This window comes from Crotalus tigris, unplaced genomic scaffold, assembly GCF_016545835.1.
Source record: "Crotalus tigris isolate CLP2741 ecotype Arizona unplaced genomic scaffold, ASM1654583v1 scf7180000017549.6302385, whole genome shotgun sequence".
In the NCBI taxonomy this organism is placed as follows: domain Eukaryota; kingdom Metazoa; phylum Chordata; class Lepidosauria; order Squamata; family Viperidae; genus Crotalus; species Crotalus tigris.
This window is the reverse complement of record NW_024096467.1, coordinates 1,040,363-1,058,389: the sequence shown is the minus strand read 5'-3', so window position 1 is coordinate 1,058,389 and position 18,027 is coordinate 1,040,363. Positions and strand designations below refer to the sequence as shown.

General features: G+C 35.6%; 1 protein-coding gene across 4 annotated transcripts in view; it reads right to left on the bottom strand.

Annotated features, from left to right (window-relative positions):
* The window catches only part of IL17REL (interleukin 17 receptor E like), a 54,375-nt gene extending 38,079 nt beyond the window's left edge, over positions 1-16,296 (bottom strand). For all 4 annotated transcript variants that reach the window (XM_039337334.1, XM_039337344.1, XM_039337354.1 and 1 more), the window contains exons 1-2: positions 16,141-16,296; positions 3,277-3,304 (exon numbers count right to left, since the gene is read on the bottom strand). In XM_039337334.1, coding sequence (XP_039193268.1) covers positions 3,277-3,304; positions 16,141-16,236 — 124 coding nt within the window. In that variant the 5' untranslated portion in view covers positions 16,237-16,296. The remainder of the gene's footprint in view (positions 1-3,276; positions 3,305-16,140) is intronic.
* Between the last annotated feature and the right edge of the window lie 1,731 nt (positions 16,297-18,027).

Genomic DNA, 18,027 nt, shown 5'->3' with positions numbered 1-18,027 from the left:
CTACACCAATCTGACTCTTAATTGTTTAATGAATGTACTCTTAAGTTATAAAATTGACTTGGAAATAAAAGACCCATTGGTTAAATGCTTCCCCTCCCTCCCATCCCCCCAAAAATGAATAACTAGAACAACTAATTGGGGTTGTGCTACCATTCTATGTATAGAATTATAGTCCAAAAATAATTTCCAAATATGATTGAGCTATACAGAAGGTTTTTTTATATATATATAATAAAATTATTCTAGACATCAAAGCATATTCCCACAGTTTGATTAACCATTCTTCCACAGAGGAAAAGAAGGCTCTTTTCCAATAAAAGCAGATAAAATTATTGCAGCTATTATCTTAAATAATGCTAGGTCAGTACAATTTGAAGAAATGTGTGCTTTAGTAAAGTTAAATAGAAATATCGTAAGTTGAAATGGAATTACAACTTTCAAATCTCCTTCCATTCTACAAAGAATTAATTTCCAATATTGTTGAGCGTTGCTGCATTAACATTAGATTTGGAAGAAAGATACAATCTGTTCATTTCCAGCATTTGCTGGGGCGGGGGGAATCCCTTTAGCTATCATGACTAGAATAATACACATTATTAGCCATAAACTATCTTATAGCAATTCTCTGTGATGTATAAAATGAACTTAATATTCTTTTTCCATTGAAATTGTCATTGCTCAATCTCTGTAGCAATGGAAATGCTATTCAGATTTTGCACCTGCTTAATTATACATCCAAAATAAAAGCTAAGGACATGACGATAAATGTTTTGGACTTGATGGATTAAAAATTCAGAAAATACCTAACTTGACACTGCTGCTAGCCTTTGTCCTTGAAGTAGCTTTGGAGAATGCTGTTCTGCAGCCTCTGAACATTGCACAAAAATAGATCTTGGTCTTGCACAATTTTCAGAGACTCAGGAGGCCACACAACAGAATGACTCTCTCACATGATTCCCACAGAGTCCAGAGGCCACACAAGAGCATACACCATTCTCATGCAGCCTCTGCAGCTTCCAAAGCCTCCAAAAGGTGGACAAAAATATGAATGTGCTTTCAAGAATATTTGTCAGGATTTGGGGAGCACTGGTGTGTCATCCAAAATGTCACAGCATATCACCCTTGATCTGCGTGTCATAGATTGACCACCACCGCCCTAGGAGATGGTTTGTGATCAATAGAGACACCACCCCATTCCACCTTGCTTCCCCACCAACTCCTCTCAACCGATTTTCAGATGACAGGCATTGGTAACATCAGACATCCTGAGGATCATTTTGTGAAAGAAGGGGGCTGCCCAATAAATTATTGGGACCTTTTCATTTCGTAGGTCAGTACCAGCCTTCTGATAAAATCTTTCTGCCCTCCCAGTCCCAGCCCCAGTCCCAACTCATAGTAGAAAGAGTGATGGGTGGACATCAGCAGGTAATGCCCATTGAGGAGGAAATGAAACCAGGGAATCCACCAATCTTTGTCCTTAATATCAAATATGTGTAGACAGCACCACTGGGTGGCCTCATCACGGAGACAGAAAATGACTTAGCAACTGAAGGAGAGAAGCCTGTGCCAGAGTATTTTTCTGCTGACTCAAGGACTGTAAGAGTGCAGGTTCAAGGGGCCATGAGCAGAGAGATAATAAATTTCTGAAAATAAGAGTGATGGGTACAATAAAAGCTAAAATACAACAACTTACTCTAATAAAAACATAGAGAGACCAAGTTGTGAACAATCTTTCACAAGATTTGATCATTTCTACAATCTTTTTATGTTGGCCTCTTTATTCACTTGATTCCCCATACCTTTATTGTTCTGATGTTTTAATATTTTTAGGGACTTTTATTGATTGTAAGTCATTAGAGTCACCTCCAGCAGAGATGGGTGGCATATAAGTTAAATAAATAAATACACAAATACATAAATATACTGTGCTTGAATTATATACCTAGTACACCAAGGCCATAACAGATGAAGAAAAAGAAAATTATATCCACCTTCTTGAATATACCATATTTCCAAGTCAATTTTATAACTTAAGAGCCGAGGTGGCGCAGCATTTAGAGTGCAGTACTGCAGGCCACTTTAGCTGACTGTGTTCAGCAGGTCAGCGGTTCAAATCTCACCGGCAAAAGGTTGACTCAGCCTTCCATCCTTCCGGGGTAGGTAAAATTGCTTACTAGTGTACACCACTTAGAGAGTGCTTGCACTTAAAGCGGTATATAAGTCTCATAAATAAATAAATAAATAAATATAGAATATCAAATCTACTGGGGGTGGACCAGTAAATAGACTACTTTGGTCTAGTAATTAAGGCACCAGGCTAGACACTGGGAGACTCTGAGTTCTAGTCCTGCCTTGGACATGAAATTCAGCTGGGTAATTTTGAACCAGTTCCTCTCTCTCAGCCCAACCTACCTCATAGGGTTGTTGTTGTGGGAAAAATAGGAGGGAGTATTACATATATTTGTCATATTGAGTTATTTTATAAAAATAATAAAGGTAGGATAAAATGAATAAATAAAAAATAAAAAATGTTGTAGTGATTTTAAGTGATGATAGCTATTGAAGATACACACATACACACACACAAACACATGCAATCAAAAGCTTATCACATCCCACTCTTCAGGAGAAGGGTGGGACAAATCATTGTAGAATGCAACCAAATTGAATATTTAGCCTATAACAAGAGTTGCAGGCAAATGGATTTGGAACATACAATAACATCTGATAACTCAACTACTGATGCAATGTACACTTCAGTAACTATTCTACACTGCTAATGTGCAACTTTCACCCATTCAAAAACTCTGTTTAAAGATTTTGGTAGCTATTTATACAACAATTTACATCCAGAAAATTTGGTGCGGAAAAAGCCACCATTGATATATGACAAATGAGTATGCCCATGATTGTTCATTTGCAGTACTTGTGTAGTACTGATATTTTCTTTCAGGGACAATGGGTGATAAAATCAAAATATTTGTGTACAAGCTTTTTTGTTTAGTTTTCATGGATGAGTGGTAATACATTTTGTATTTTGAGAATCAAACCTTGTTTTTAAATAATTCTTGTTAAACATAAGTGTACTATTTTAGGTCATCCACAAAAAAGCTTACATTCTGACATGACCCAAGACATTTGAGGATGAATAGGAAGATCTTCAAAGGAATTTTTTTAAAAAATAATAAGCTTTCAGTCTGATTGGTCATTCAAAAGTTTTGTTTTCCTGATCTTAAGAATGAATGTAATATAATAGGAATGAAAAATAATACTTACTAGAAAATTGATATTTGCAATGAAATCCCTATGGAGGAGAAAAACAAGATATATTAATTTAAATAATATAGCTAAGGAATAAAATAAGACAAATAATACATATACTGTTCATACAAAAATATATGTTACTTCTTAGAGGTTACTTGAATTATGTGACTGGAATCCAAAACATAATAGCACATAAGATTTCAATCCTGGTTAGAAATATTAAAGAAATTGCCTAGATAAAAGAAAATTAAAGGAAGATGGAATCACTCTCTTAAAATATATGAAGAACTTTTACACAGAAATGAATTACAACTGCTCTATGTTACTCTAGACCGGGGTAGGCAACCTTGGCTCTTTTATGACTTGTGGACTTCAACTGGCTGGCTCAGGAATTCTGGGAGTTGAAGTCCACAAGTCATAAAAGAGCCAAGGTTGCCTACTCCTGCTCTCGACAGAAAGACCCAAATGAAATGGTGAAAAATACAAAAAACTATAGAACGGCTATATCTGGGAAATAATGGGCCCTTCTTCACTGAAGCTATTGATATCAAAACTAGGCAATTACCTATTTCGGTTGTAAAAGCAAATCATGTACTGCAAATTCTACCTGAAACTTCTGGAGTAAATGATCTTCAAGTTCTCTTCAACTCTACAATTCTAGGAATAAACATGAGCTTAAAATTAAATTTGATTTCAACATTTGTTTTCTAGAAAGAAAAAATTTCAGCCATCATAGATTCAGATGAACGTCAAGTAAAATTCTATTCTTGGTAAATAAGTTGCATAAATGAAAGGGAAATTGTGCCACGTGTACTCTTTAAGTACAACAGTGTCTATCATATTATGCAAATGCACCCTCAAATAAAAACATTAAAGAAATATTTCAAATACAAATAAAAATAACCAAAGGGAAAAAATCAGAAAATAATAATTAATTGAAGAACAAACTGTACTATGACTGAAAATTCTGGCAAACAAAAGTATTTGCAATGGAATTGACAAAACATTCCAAAGTTAGCATTTTTTTTCCCTCAAGCCAACAATTTGTTTGGAAATAATAATTTCCACATTCAACCTCAATTAAGGATCTCAGTAACAATACAGTATTGCAATTTTAAATATTGAATTATTATCACCTATCTTAAACTATAGGTGAGTAATTGAGACCTAATCTTAGGAACAGGCTTCAACAAGGTATTATCCAGTATATGATTATATTGTTAGAAGTTGTAATTCTGAATGAATCAGAAGGCAAAGGAAAAAAATGAAGCTCAGCAATGGAGAGACCATATCTTTTAGTGAAAACCACCCTTAGTTTCTACTATCATGTAACTTTTGGTCTTTCTTTCATATTTTTTCATATAATATAACCTCAAGATAGCCCCTTTCCAATTTCAGCTCCAAACAATTTCCTTCAGCATGCTGAATGATAAGTATTGAAGTTAATATCCCTTGGATTGATATTAAGTTGAGGAAGAAGGGCAACAGAATTAGATAATTTATTGGCTCAGCAGAGATAGCTGCTTTTCTAATTTATTTCTCTACCTATTTTCTTTTTAACTAATGAAAATCTGTAATATCGTAACACAAGATAAAGCAGGTGGTTATCTCTCAAGTTATCATTTATGGAGTCCATGATCCGAAACAAGATGGACAGAATACAGGTTTGACAGATGAATAAATCCATTTTTATATACAACTATAACAGATTTATGGATTATGTTTTCACTTAGAGATTTGCAATCAGACCCAGCAATATTTAAATAACATTACAATATGAGCATTATTTGAGTTAGTTATAGAATTAAATATTCCATTGATTGAATCTTAATTGAAATCCTAAATATCTAAGAAGAGAGAAGTCATTTTCTTACTGGATTTAAATTCTATGTCAGGGAGAAGATATGGGACTTATACAACTTCACTTCCCACACACTTATAACAGAATCACTATTTCATCTACCAAAAATACTTGTCTTAAGAATTAATGCTGGATAGAGAACATTTTGGAAATTGTAGCTGCAAAAAGCTAAATAACTAAAGATCATCAATCATGTCACAACTGAAGTGAATAGTACAGTTAATCAAAATATTCACAATAAAGGCATAAAAGGAAATAACTTTTGTTAGTCTCCTTTTATTCTGCCTGTCAGAAGACATCTGGAATACAAAATATAATCTCTGCCTGGCTCTTGTTCATGGAGAGACATCTGAAAAGTATGTTCTATGAAAATGGTATGCAAAGCCCAGGGAACCAAAGAGTAAAGGAACCATGATGCTTGTTGACTCTTAAGAGGTGGAGCAGATTTAAACTATGTTGCTTCAAAGATAAAAACTGAAAATAAAGGGTAGAGATGAAAAGGAGAAGCACTTTAATGATAAGAGTTGTTTGCTGGTAAAACCGACAACTGGACAAGTTCATCTCCTTCACTGCAGATACTTAGACAAAATGGAACGGTCAAATACCACAATCTTGTTACTTTACTACAGATCGTACAGACTCTTGCCACCTCTCAGGGAAAAGTGGAAGTTGTGATACTTCTTTTCGAGAATCTAGGCTCTAGAACAGGGGTGTCAAACTCAATTTCATTGAGGGCCGCATCAGCATTGTGGTTGCCCTTAGGGGGCTGGGTGGATGTGGCCAGATTGGGTGCAGCCTACTGGGTGGGCGTGGATGGAGTGGGTGTGCCTACTGGGTGGGCATGGCCAGCTCTACATTGTTCATGTCAAGGGTGCCTGTGGGGGCCTGGGCAGGAGTAGGAGAGATCTGAGGGTCTCTGGCAGAAGGGGGTGGGACCAGGGCAAGCGCCAAGGCATGGTCCATTTATTCATTCCTCACAAAGGGTGACACATCCCCAGCATGCACCCAGGGGGTGGGGCTGATGCGGCAGGGGCTGGTTCCTCGCTGTTTCCAGACGGCCTTGTGGAGCTAAGACTGAATGCCTTTCCGCATAGATGGCCACCACAAAATTATATATTGGCTCCCCGGCGGCTGGCCTGGGCCAGGGCCAAGACAGTGGGGGCCGTTCCCTCACTGTTTCCAGGATGGCTTTGCGGGCCACATGAAACCACTTTGTGGGCCGGATCCGGCCCCTGGGCCTTATGTTTGACATGTCTGCTCTAAAATGTTTTTCCACATAGAGTTGCTTGGCAGTGACTATTATGCCCTTTACTCATTTAATCTAAAGCATTTGGATGGCCCAAAGCACCAATTAAATCTCTTTTAAATTTTTCTTCTATTTAGTCTTTATGTGTTTAGATTGTTCGAGTTTCCATTTTCTGCCTTTTTACTGTGTATTTCACAGTAGTGCTATTCATTTTTATGCTTTTGCTATTTTAAATCTTTGGTACGTCATGCTGAGGAATTCTTTGGACTGAGAGAAACAATATTAAACAAAAATGTATTATTTATTTATTTATTCATTAGATTTAGATGCTGCCCCTATCACCCTTAGATGAGAGTGCCTTTGTTGTTATTTCATATTATGCTTCCTTCCCAAGGAACCTCGGCATGGTTTGAAAGGAATAATAAATTTTCAGATCAATTTTCAGATAAAACCAACAATGTTTAAAAATAATAGACATATAATAACAACTTGTAAAAGCAAAAAAGCAATGTCCTGGAGCAACATTAGCCCAGAAATAGCTAGAGAAAAGGATATTTAATTATTCTGTGAAATAAGTTAGCATGCAGGCCATCCAATCATCTCTTGAAAGAGGGCACTGAAAGACGGCACTAATTGTGGCATTGAACTAAGAAGTTCCCACACCTGGCCACGACACTGAGAGATAGTCCCATTGGCGCAGCATAAGCAGCTGGTCTTACACATAAGGTAAATAGTCTTTTTCAGTATCTGGACCTTAAGCAATTAGGGTTAATTGACTAATGACACCACTTTAGGTGTACACAATCAGTGCTGTTCTTTCAGAATTAATATTATATAATCTCAGTTAACAACCAGACTGCTCTCCTTAACAGACAGCTGTATGCAGCACTATTTGCGATAACAAGGTTATTATTATGAGATTCTTATGAATCACTACAGGCAGGTAGCAATGTAGGTGATATACTAACCAGGCACAGGGACTCCTTGTGACTGTTACAGCTTGCAAATACAGGTGCATTTACATGCAAATATAGATACATGGTAAATAATTCACATCAACAATTAAGAAACTGAGCTTCACTGAGTATATATGAAAATTTAAGATCTTTAACCTTGCCCACAATAAACAAGATTGTTTAATCATTGTTTAACATATAATAAAATAATATAACTATTTGCTTGTCTACTAAGTAGAGTGACATTTAAATTATGGATGTATTTTAAATGTGAATTTCAAACAAATTCATATGCCTTTTATATATAAGCATACACATATTAAACTCTACTTGGTATACTTTCTGCTCTATTGTTTTGGGGCAGGGGGTTGCCTTAGGAATTCAGCAATATGTTTTCACATCCAGTGATTTTTAAACAGATTATTTCAGCTTTTAGCAACACCTATCAGAGTGTGGTGAAAAACATTATAAATCATATTCAGTTATTAAAGTGCTATGTACTATGTTTAACTGTAGCAAAAATTGCAAGAAAATATAGCACAGTATGAGTTTTGGTGAACAAGATACGAGGAGAGAGAGAAAAATAACTAGACATGGTAGTTTTTCCAATCAACTGGAATAGATTGTATTAGTCCAGATCAGCTTTCTCCATTCTGCTGTTTCCAGATATATAGAATAACAGAATAACAGAGTTGAAAGGGATCTTGGAGGTCTTCTAGTCCAACCAGCTGCTCAAGTAGGAAACACTATACCATTTCAGACAAATGGCTCTCTATTTCTTTTTAAAAACAACCAGTGTTGGAGGCAAATTGTTCCACTGATTAATTGTTCTGTCAGAAAAAATTCTCCTTAGTTCTAAGTTGGTTCTCTTTTTTATTAGTTTCCATATACTGCGCCTTCAGGTACTTAAGAAAATAGGTTGACCCCTCTTTACTGTGGTAGCTTCTTGGATATTGGAAAACTATTATCATGTGACCCATAGTCCTTCTTTTCATTAAACTAGACATACCCTATTCCTGCAACTCCAGTCCCCTAATTATCTTTGTTGCTCTTCTCTGCACTCTTTCTAGATTCCCAACATCATTTTATATTGTGGCAATCAAAATTGGATGCAATATTCCAAGTGTGGTGTTACAAAGCATTATAAAGTGGTATTAACACTTCACATGATCTTGATCCTATCCGTCTGTTAATGTAGCCTAGGACTGTGTTGGCTTTTTTGGCAGCTACAGCATACTGCTGGCTCATATTTAATCCACTATTTAAATTCCTCAACCAAATTTCTGGTTAGGATTTATTTGAGCTGGGGACATAAACATATCCAGAGATCATGATATGGAAGTCAGTTGCAGCAGTGGGGTAATTTCAAATAGTTGCTAAACTGGGCAGTGACTAACACAATACTACTACTTAGTCCCTTTTAAGCTTATTTCAGGCAAATTGTGCATGGTAGTTTTCTGTGTCTAAGCTCAAGCTGCCAAAATGCTGTATATTAAAAGGATGAACTACTAAACAATTCCATGTCTTGTACCCCAACTCTAAGGATCATAAAAACAAAAAGTTTACTTACTCACTAAGCTTACTCATTATGCACTGCCCTGATTTTAACTACAGGTTGTTGACTAAGCCATAATTGACTGGATTCATACACTGAATGAAGCTAAGCTAAACTAACTGCATTTCAATTTAATACAATGTGCAGACCAAACCAATAAGGTGTAAATTCTGTAAATATAACATTAGGAAGCTAAGGTATGGGCTTTAAGCATCACTTTTATTTTTTTAAAAAAAATATTGACAATTCTTCAGAAAGTTAAATTGACCTCAGCTTTACAGATTGTCTTCAGATATAAAATTAAGCTATAAAATGATTTGATCCCAGATGCGATTTATGGATAACATGAAATGTAAATCCACCCATTGTAATTTACTCTCATCATGGTTATAACATGAGATGTGGGAACTCTGCCACAGCCTAATCCTATTTTTTTTTCACAAATTACTAGGCCAGATAGGTTACACAGCAGCCTTTGCAGAATGAAAAACAGATTCAATTAGTACTTGGAACAGTCATGTAATTCAATTTATTATGAAGTCAAGCCACACAGAATTTAAACAGTATGGGGGAACTACAATAAAAAAAAACAAGCCTGAAAACCAGGAAAAAGCTTTAAGAAATGAAATATAGCCCTCTTCATGAACGATAGCTAAAATACATAAGGAAGTTGTGAAGAAAAATGGTTACAGTAATGTGTCTGTAAAACCTTGAAAATACAATATGTGAAAAATAATTTCCTTTTCAAAGAAAACAGTCCGTAGTACAGTCATACAGGTTAAGAGGTATCAATGCAATTTCTAGAAGGATATGCAGTTCAAACTCAATGCAGTTTATCTCCGTGAGCTAATTCAGCAAATATGCTAGACCTCCACTTTGACTACTTGGTTAGGTTACAGAGCAGCCAAGGAAGTCAACTGTTTTGCTCAGTGCCTTGTTCACTTACTGTAAAGCAACCAAATCACTTTGAAGAAGCCATATTATAAAGATGGTATAATAGAGGACAACGGTTCTCAGAAGCATATTTAGAGATGTACTGTCTCCTGCCTATCATTTCATTGAGGGATTACATTGTATGACCCCAAAATAGATTAGCCATGTAAGAGTTTCCTGACCAAGACATTTTACCTTATCCAAGAGAATGGAAAGGTGGCATGCCATAATTTACTTAGGGAATAAGCTCCCCTGTCTGTCATGTGTTTAACTAGTAAGCAAAGGAATGTGCTACAAGGTACAAATCATAAACTGAGACAGTAGAATCAATGGTGATTAGGATCATTTCACAATCTGTATACGTCAATTTTTGTTTCACAATATTGTGTCCAATGTGGCATTGTAGATATGAAAGTGCTATCAACAATGCATTCATTTGCAAAAACTTGTATATATCAACCTTAGGCCTGAGCAAGTTAGAACTACAACTACCAAGAATAAGTCAAATCCAAGTGTTTTTATAAAGCTATGACCTAAGATCCAGAAAGGGAGTCACATTTTATTGTTATCTCAACTGCATCATTTCTTTTCCTGATAGCACAATCAGGTGATTGAGCAACTTTTAATCTGGAGATGTAACAGTGCCATCTAAATTTTCATTAAAAAGACAAACATTATAGAAGATGTCCATAAATTCCACCTGATTGTATACACATGCAGCTGGGTTAGTAGTAGTTATCTCCTCTATTACTGTGACATCTATTGTATTTCTAATTAATTTTTAACCCGTGTAAATCATCCACATAGGGAATATTTTATGCAGATCTATATATATGGTGTTCTTAGTTATCAATTTCTTCATAGTTGGTGTTATAATAACTAATAATTTTAGCAGGTAAATTTCATCTTTTCCCTTTCTTTTGATCATTAAAATGCTTTAGTCATTTCTAATCCCATAGAAAGCAACAAGATCTTCCTAAAAATAATTTAGAAAATATTTAAGAAAAATAATTGTCTCAATCTAGTGTGACAGATGAAAAGGTTGTACAGTATCAAAAATGAGATAAAATACAATTGGTGATATTAATTAGAAATAAATATAAAATCTGCAATAACATCTGCAATACAATTTTCTAGGAAAAATTAGACAGTTTGCCATTTTAAAAGACTCATTTTTTTCTTAATGTTTTATATTTGTCAGATAACCAAGATCAGTGTTTTAGGTGATTGGGAAGTCTTCCTCCAACACATTATTTTTAAAAAGCCAGGATAAAAACCTAACAATATTATTTATAAAAATGCCAAATCCAGTCTCAGCATTTGGCTGACTATTCAGTGAACCATAATAATAATTCTGATATTGGTGTAAGTCATTATGAGTGTTTGTGGTTGAAGTGGATATCTTATTACATATAAAAGTTTTAAAAATAAAACCTCTCTAGTGTTTCACGCAGGTAAACTAGATAAATGGAATAAACTCTTAAACTGCAGTCTGGAATGAGAAGGAACTTGGTGAAAAAATAAGGAAGCATCAGTGTGTAAAACCAAAAAGAAGGAAATAAAATTCACAAGTCCTAAGTGGATTTCAGTCCTATTTCTTCAACTTTGTTCTAAGAAAAGAACAAAGAACACATGAGGACATCTTGGGCTGACCCAAATTGACATAATGATTCAAAGAGCATATGGCATGTAAGGACAGCATAGAATACTAATCTTTTGTAGGACTTGAATAAAGGATAAAGAAAGCAAAATAGTTTCTCTTTCATGTTAGATCCATCATCCGCTCTGTCCCACTAAACAGAAGATGTATTTATGCCTGGAGGGAGGTTTTCTTTTCTTTCTTATTTCTATATGATTGTACTAGTCAAATTTCAAGGGAAAATGGGCACTTCTCTCTCTATTCATATAACTCTAGATAAGTTAGAATGTAGGTCCTACCAGGTTTAGTTATCTTGTAAGTCATTTTCAAAAGAAAAGTGGATAAAGGCCCTAAGATAATTTTCTTACACATTTTAATCAAATCTTGGCAGCCAAGGATTTTTCACTCCCATCTCACCTAGATGTGGGATGGAGCTTCCAGGAAGGACATCTCCAGAAGGCAAGGGCTGACATTTTCAGCCCTTAAAGTGGAGGATAGATATTGAAACGTCTTCTCTTTTACATAGGAATTTCCTATTTTGCTTCTCATTTCTGTAAAACAAAAACTTGCTGTTGGATTTTGGCCACTTGGTGTCCCTTGTCTGAATCCTGATCTGGGAAGATCTTCAAGCCCACAGAAAACAGTTTAATGTGGTATTCCATGCCTTAAAGGTCATTTTCCCATTATCTTGTAAAATGAGGTTCATCTCAAATTTTATCTGAAAAGAATTTGACCATCTCAGAACTGCAAAAATGGGATCTGAAATGTGTTCATTTTGCCAATGTATATATTTTCAGAAATTGGTTACCTGGCTTACACAATGCTCTTGTGACTCTGTTGATAATTCGTATGACAGTCATGGTTGTGGGCAAAAAGTTAATGTGTAATCCAAACTAGCAGAAGCTGGGGCCACAGGACAAATTGCCCCAATTCTACCGGTGTTCTTTCAGCTCATACACTAATGGCATAATCTTTTTTCATTTAGAATAGTCACTGCCGCTGGCTGAGCTGGCCAAATTCAGTAAAGCTTTGGTCCCACATCAAGCCAAGGAATGGGTGCAATTCAGTGATGGGATTCAAATATGTGAACAACTGGTTCTCTGTGTGGATGCCACTTCCAGATGTCCATTCTGGGCCTGGGCAACAAAAAATTAGCTACCAGTTCTGCTGAACTGGTGTGAACCAGCTGAATCCCACCACTGGTGCAATGACTCCTTCCATGTAATATCCTTGCACATTACTAGAATAACTCTCCATTAAATTATAAATGTTTATTATTTGGATGAGAAAAGCTGAATATAGAGATGTGTATCATTGATGACGAGCTGGCAGTCTCTAGGGTGGGTATTTGTGCAAGTCTATAAGGACATCCAACAAGGCGGAAAAAACAATGCAACTTGTACACTACAAATCTGCTTATAAGTTGGCATCATGAAGACAAGCATAAGTACATATATAGAGAACAATCACTTAAATAGAAAATGCAATGTGTGAACTTGTTTGATTCAAGTCAATGGCATTCTTCATATTTTTAATTTAGAGGTCTGTATTTGGATCAAGAAATAGTCTGTTTTACTCAAATGGATGGACTGCTGTCACCTTATTTTTCCTCTTTTGAGAAATCATTTCAGACCCTGAAAGGATTTCAAAATCCCCATTAAAATGCACTTGTTAAAAAATCTTTTTTCAATCCACTATAAACCGATGTGCTGCAGCAATTGCAGCTTAGTTGTCATTTCAAAGTGATCTTTTTTTCATATGATTTTTTTAAAAAAATTGAATTGCAAGTCTAAAGACCACAGCATTTTCTGAAGAAGTGACAATGAAACATAGGGAGTTTGCTGAGGTATTATGGAGTAATATTATATGAGGTATTATATGAGTATCCATTAAGAATAATAGAATAAGAACACATGTACAAGTGCTTCCTTTCTGCCCTGCCCAGACTTCTTTTGGAAAACAATTGGCTGATTTGTTCCGTTTTGATGAGTCAGTGCAAACTGAGTTTTTTCTTTTGTTCTGATCAGCAAGTGTATTTGGCCGTAATCTGAATCCTCTTTCAAAATAAATCAGCAAAAAATATGATGTGACATGAATCAACCACAGGCCAGTTTATAAGCAAATCTTTGAGTCTGGCTTTACTTTTACTTTAAAGCTGTTTTTTCTAGTTGCTCAGATTATGCAGGTTACAACACACAGGTCATTAAGCTGAACTATACCAAAGGTGAAGAACTGAAGTCACATCTGATTGGGAAAGAGCTCCTTCATGATTCATTAACTGCTTTTTAATCAACTTTCCTTTGGCAGGGAAATCCCGTGTAAAATATTGCTATTTCCTCCTTTAAAAGTGTATTTCAATCATGGGAAATAAAGGAAAAGAAATCCACATTGTGAACATTTATCATTTTCAGTGCATCACACATACCCACTCCCAACTCTCAAGAATCGGAATGTAGCAAGACATCCATTCTTCACACATAGATGTTCACCAGACATGAGTTGCAAAATTAACTGCACCAGGATGCAAGTCAAATCAGGGGATTTCCCTATACATTCTACTTTAAAAAGAACATTAGGTAATGTAGCTTATTAACAGTGCAATCTTGTGCAGTAGCAGCTTTCCCAACTTGGATCTTCCAGGTGATTGGCAATTTAGGGATTTAGTCTCAAAACATTTAAGGGAGACCAGATTGGCAAAGATTTATAAGGAACCTTTCAGATAAATTTAAATCAATAGTACCTTTCATGCTCAATGTACATAAAAGAGATCACCATGGGTGACATTGCAATTCTCCTCCCTTTATCTCTCACATCCCAACATTATTGTGGAATCTGAATAAATATCTGCAGTATTTGAGGAAAGAGAACAACTTCTGTGGTATCAGAGTTATTTTGTTATGAATGTTTGCAGGCAAGAGGACAATTTGTCAGGTGGATATTTTTCCAGCAAGGATTTCTTGGGTTTATTTAGATTTGTAGCCCCAACTTTTCTTCTGGAACTTGAGAGAAGCTGATGGGGCAATCTTCTTTCCTTCCCCCCCCCCCCCAATGTCATCTGAAAAATATGTTGATCACAGGAGAGCAGGAACTTCCATGGCTGAGGTAAACTCACAATCAGGTTTCCCCAGTCCTATTCCAAGATCTGAGTATAGGAAAGTGCATTTGGGTTTGCCGGAGCTGGGGTGGGCATGGCCTCCATATGATGCAATCGACCCAGAGGCCAGCAGTTTGACACCCCTACATAAAGCATCTCTGCCTTTTCTTGGGATCATATAGCTGCCTTTCTAGTTGCTGTACATTCCAAATACTTTTAGTGACAGAGCTGTGACAGATAGTACAGGGAAGGGGTGTGTGCCCTTACACACTGCAAATCCCTTTTTCTCTTTAAATCCAAGGTGGTGCATAACATTAATCTGAATCACCTATAGCAGTACATATAGCAGCAAATGTGGATCAGCACCAACTGATCAATCAATCATTGCATTCCCTAAGGCTCATTCAACACAAGCTCGGTGAATTATGTTGTCAACATCAGCTGATAACCTCTCAGATAATGAGATACCAAAGTCAGAAAGTGGGTGTATGCCTCAACACTGTACCTTACAAATAATTTCTTCAGAAGGTATTCTAGTATGCAACGATGATAATTCACCTGTATTTTTTTCAGGTAGAAATTAATTTATGCCAAACATTTAAATAATCCAATGAGTTTAGCCTTCCTTCTCTAAAAGTAATAGCACCAAATAATTAGTCCACAGAGCTAACTCTGCCCGTCATGGAAAACAATAGTGTGGGCATATTTTCTCTTGTAGACTGAAGCATTTCTGCTCTCAGGAAAATTCCTCAGCAATGTTGGGACTTCCAGTTATGCTTCAGACATTCTGCTAGCAAACGTATTCTAACATTTTGTGGTTCACAACTCAGTTTTTCAAGCATCCATTAGCATTTGCACAATTTTGACTTCTAACTCAGACCATCTGCAAGGCTGCCCTCAAGTGGAGTTAATTTAGAAAACCACCATTCTCAAGATATTGCCTGCTAAAAGTGTAGTAGAAATAATGTATTTTTTAAAAAACACAATTGGTGTCCAGAAAAACCAAATCTAAGTATTACATATTCAAGTTATCTAGTTTTAATTATTATGTAAACATACTTTAATATCCAGCTTTTTATTTTGATTTGAATCAAGATATTTTATTCAGTTTAGAAATTATAACACAAGAATTAATGATTTGATATTAATCAAAGCAATGGTGACATGACAATATGCTGAACTTTTTCTGATTTCTTTGTCATATATATATATGTGTGTATATATATATATATACACACACACACACACACACACACATACACACACACACACACACACACACACACACACATATGCAGAAACTAGAAATATCACTGATATTTTGTGGCAATGTAGCATCTAATATAGTCAATATGAATTCAACAATTATCAGCCCCAATATACAACATAACAAATCTATTAATTTTCTGCAAATGTAACCTTGAGATTTTCCTGAATCCTAGCCTATACAGATTTATACTTTAGAAAAAGACTGACATATTTCTCTATGGACACAAGATTGTAGCAAATACACATGTTCCTCAGTGAATCAGATAATGGAAAGAGGATGGTGCTATTTAGAGACTGCAGATATAAATCAAATTGTAACATACCTGTGAACAAGTGATTCCACATTCTTTAATCCTGGGAATGAGCTGATAGCCATATGTTCCATAAAATATTGCAAATATCTGCCATATAAACTTCATCTTTGAATTGTTAAGCTTTTTTTTTTTAAGTTACTTTCTTTTCTGGTTTTATTATGGTGACTGTCCTAAAGAAACAGCTGTTTTACTCTGACAAGGCATTTAAATAGTGTAATAGTCCCACCCTCCCCCCACCCCCAGTACCTTTGAAAAGAACTCCTCCTTTTAGTAGAAATCAACACTAAAGATGAGTCATAGGGAAGTTCAGTTGTTACTGGAAGCTATAGCATATTCTAGGCTTTTTCTGAATTTAATAGCTTTAATTTTCAATCAATGTTGTTTTATTTATTGTAGCTACTATGTAAACATTTTCTGTTGTTCAATCTTAACATAATTATCAATTGATCCTTACAAGGACAGATATAATTGTGCAAGAATGTTTGTTAAGATATAATAAGTAACAGACTTCTGACTGGAACTATTTCGTTCTATTTTATGTAAGTTGATGACTAGAACTTATTCTCAGGCTGTCAATAAGATGCCACAGTTGTAAGTAACCATGAAAAAAATATTACGGACTTGATTCCTCCCACTTGCACTTTTTTTCCTTTTTTAATGTAATTTGTTTTATGTTTATATTTCCCCTTTTCCCCAAGATGCTGTAAACAATTTCCCCCCCATCAATTCTAAATGAATAAAAGTTTGTATGAGTCAGGTTAGGGTGAGGCTGTCTACCTCAGAGGCAAAGCAGAAACTTCAGTTCCCAAAAAGAAATGGACATCTCAAATATTTTATCCAGCAGAGCATTGGCAAGGACAGAGTTCCTTGCCCCAAGAGATCTAATCTAATCTAATTATAAATTTAAGAGACTTCAGAATGGAAAACAGAAGAATTTGAGGCAGGAGAGAAGCATTTACTATTCTTTCAATTATGTGTACTTAATAAGCTATGCTTGGTAACATAATAAAATTTAGGAGATGTATGAAAGGGATGATAGAGAAGATGAACTTTCTAAGAACTGCATTCCCAAAATATGCAAATATTGGTTAACCAAATCATGAGTGAGTAAATAAATTTATTCAGATTCATCCAAGACACAAATTAACCATAGGGGCTGGATTTGCATATATACATATAATTCAAACTAGCCAGTACCACTACAACATACAATCTCCCCAATTATCTAATTTTGCCAAGACTTTCTGACATCCATGGTTCATTATACTACAAGAAAACAGATCCTGCAACAGCAGGGTTGGCCTCCAACTATTACCTAAAAATTCTACTGCTAATGCAAGTCTTGCTATAACCAAATCAAAGAGAAACATCTTCCTTACATCATGATTATATGGTTTCTTCACCTTATTCACTTTTCGGCGGGGTGAGGGGGGGGAACTCTCCAATTTAGGTGTAAACATTATTTCAGTTACTAATGAACTGTTTCAATCTACTATTTCAATCTACTATTGTTGCCATAGCATTTTTGTAGTCCAACGTGCTATGGCAACCCAACTATTTGATTCTTCTCCTCTACCAAGCTATCTTAAGACAGGCAAATGGCTGAGAAAATTAGCTTTCTGACAAGCCATCAAGGAACAGCCTGGTATCCAATAACAGTTACAAAAATAAAAGCCAACCCATTCAAAAGAGGGGGCCAAGCATAGTAAGAAAGAAAAGCAAGCCTACAAGGCTTGAACACTGTTTCAACACATAGAGCTTGTTCTTAAATTACAACACTTGCTGAAATTCTTTGCTTGCGGCTCTCAAGTGTCTTCATTAAATATTACTTACCTGAAATTGTGAGCTTGCCAAAATGGTTTATTCCTGCCCACAGGGTAAAGCTTGACATAGCCT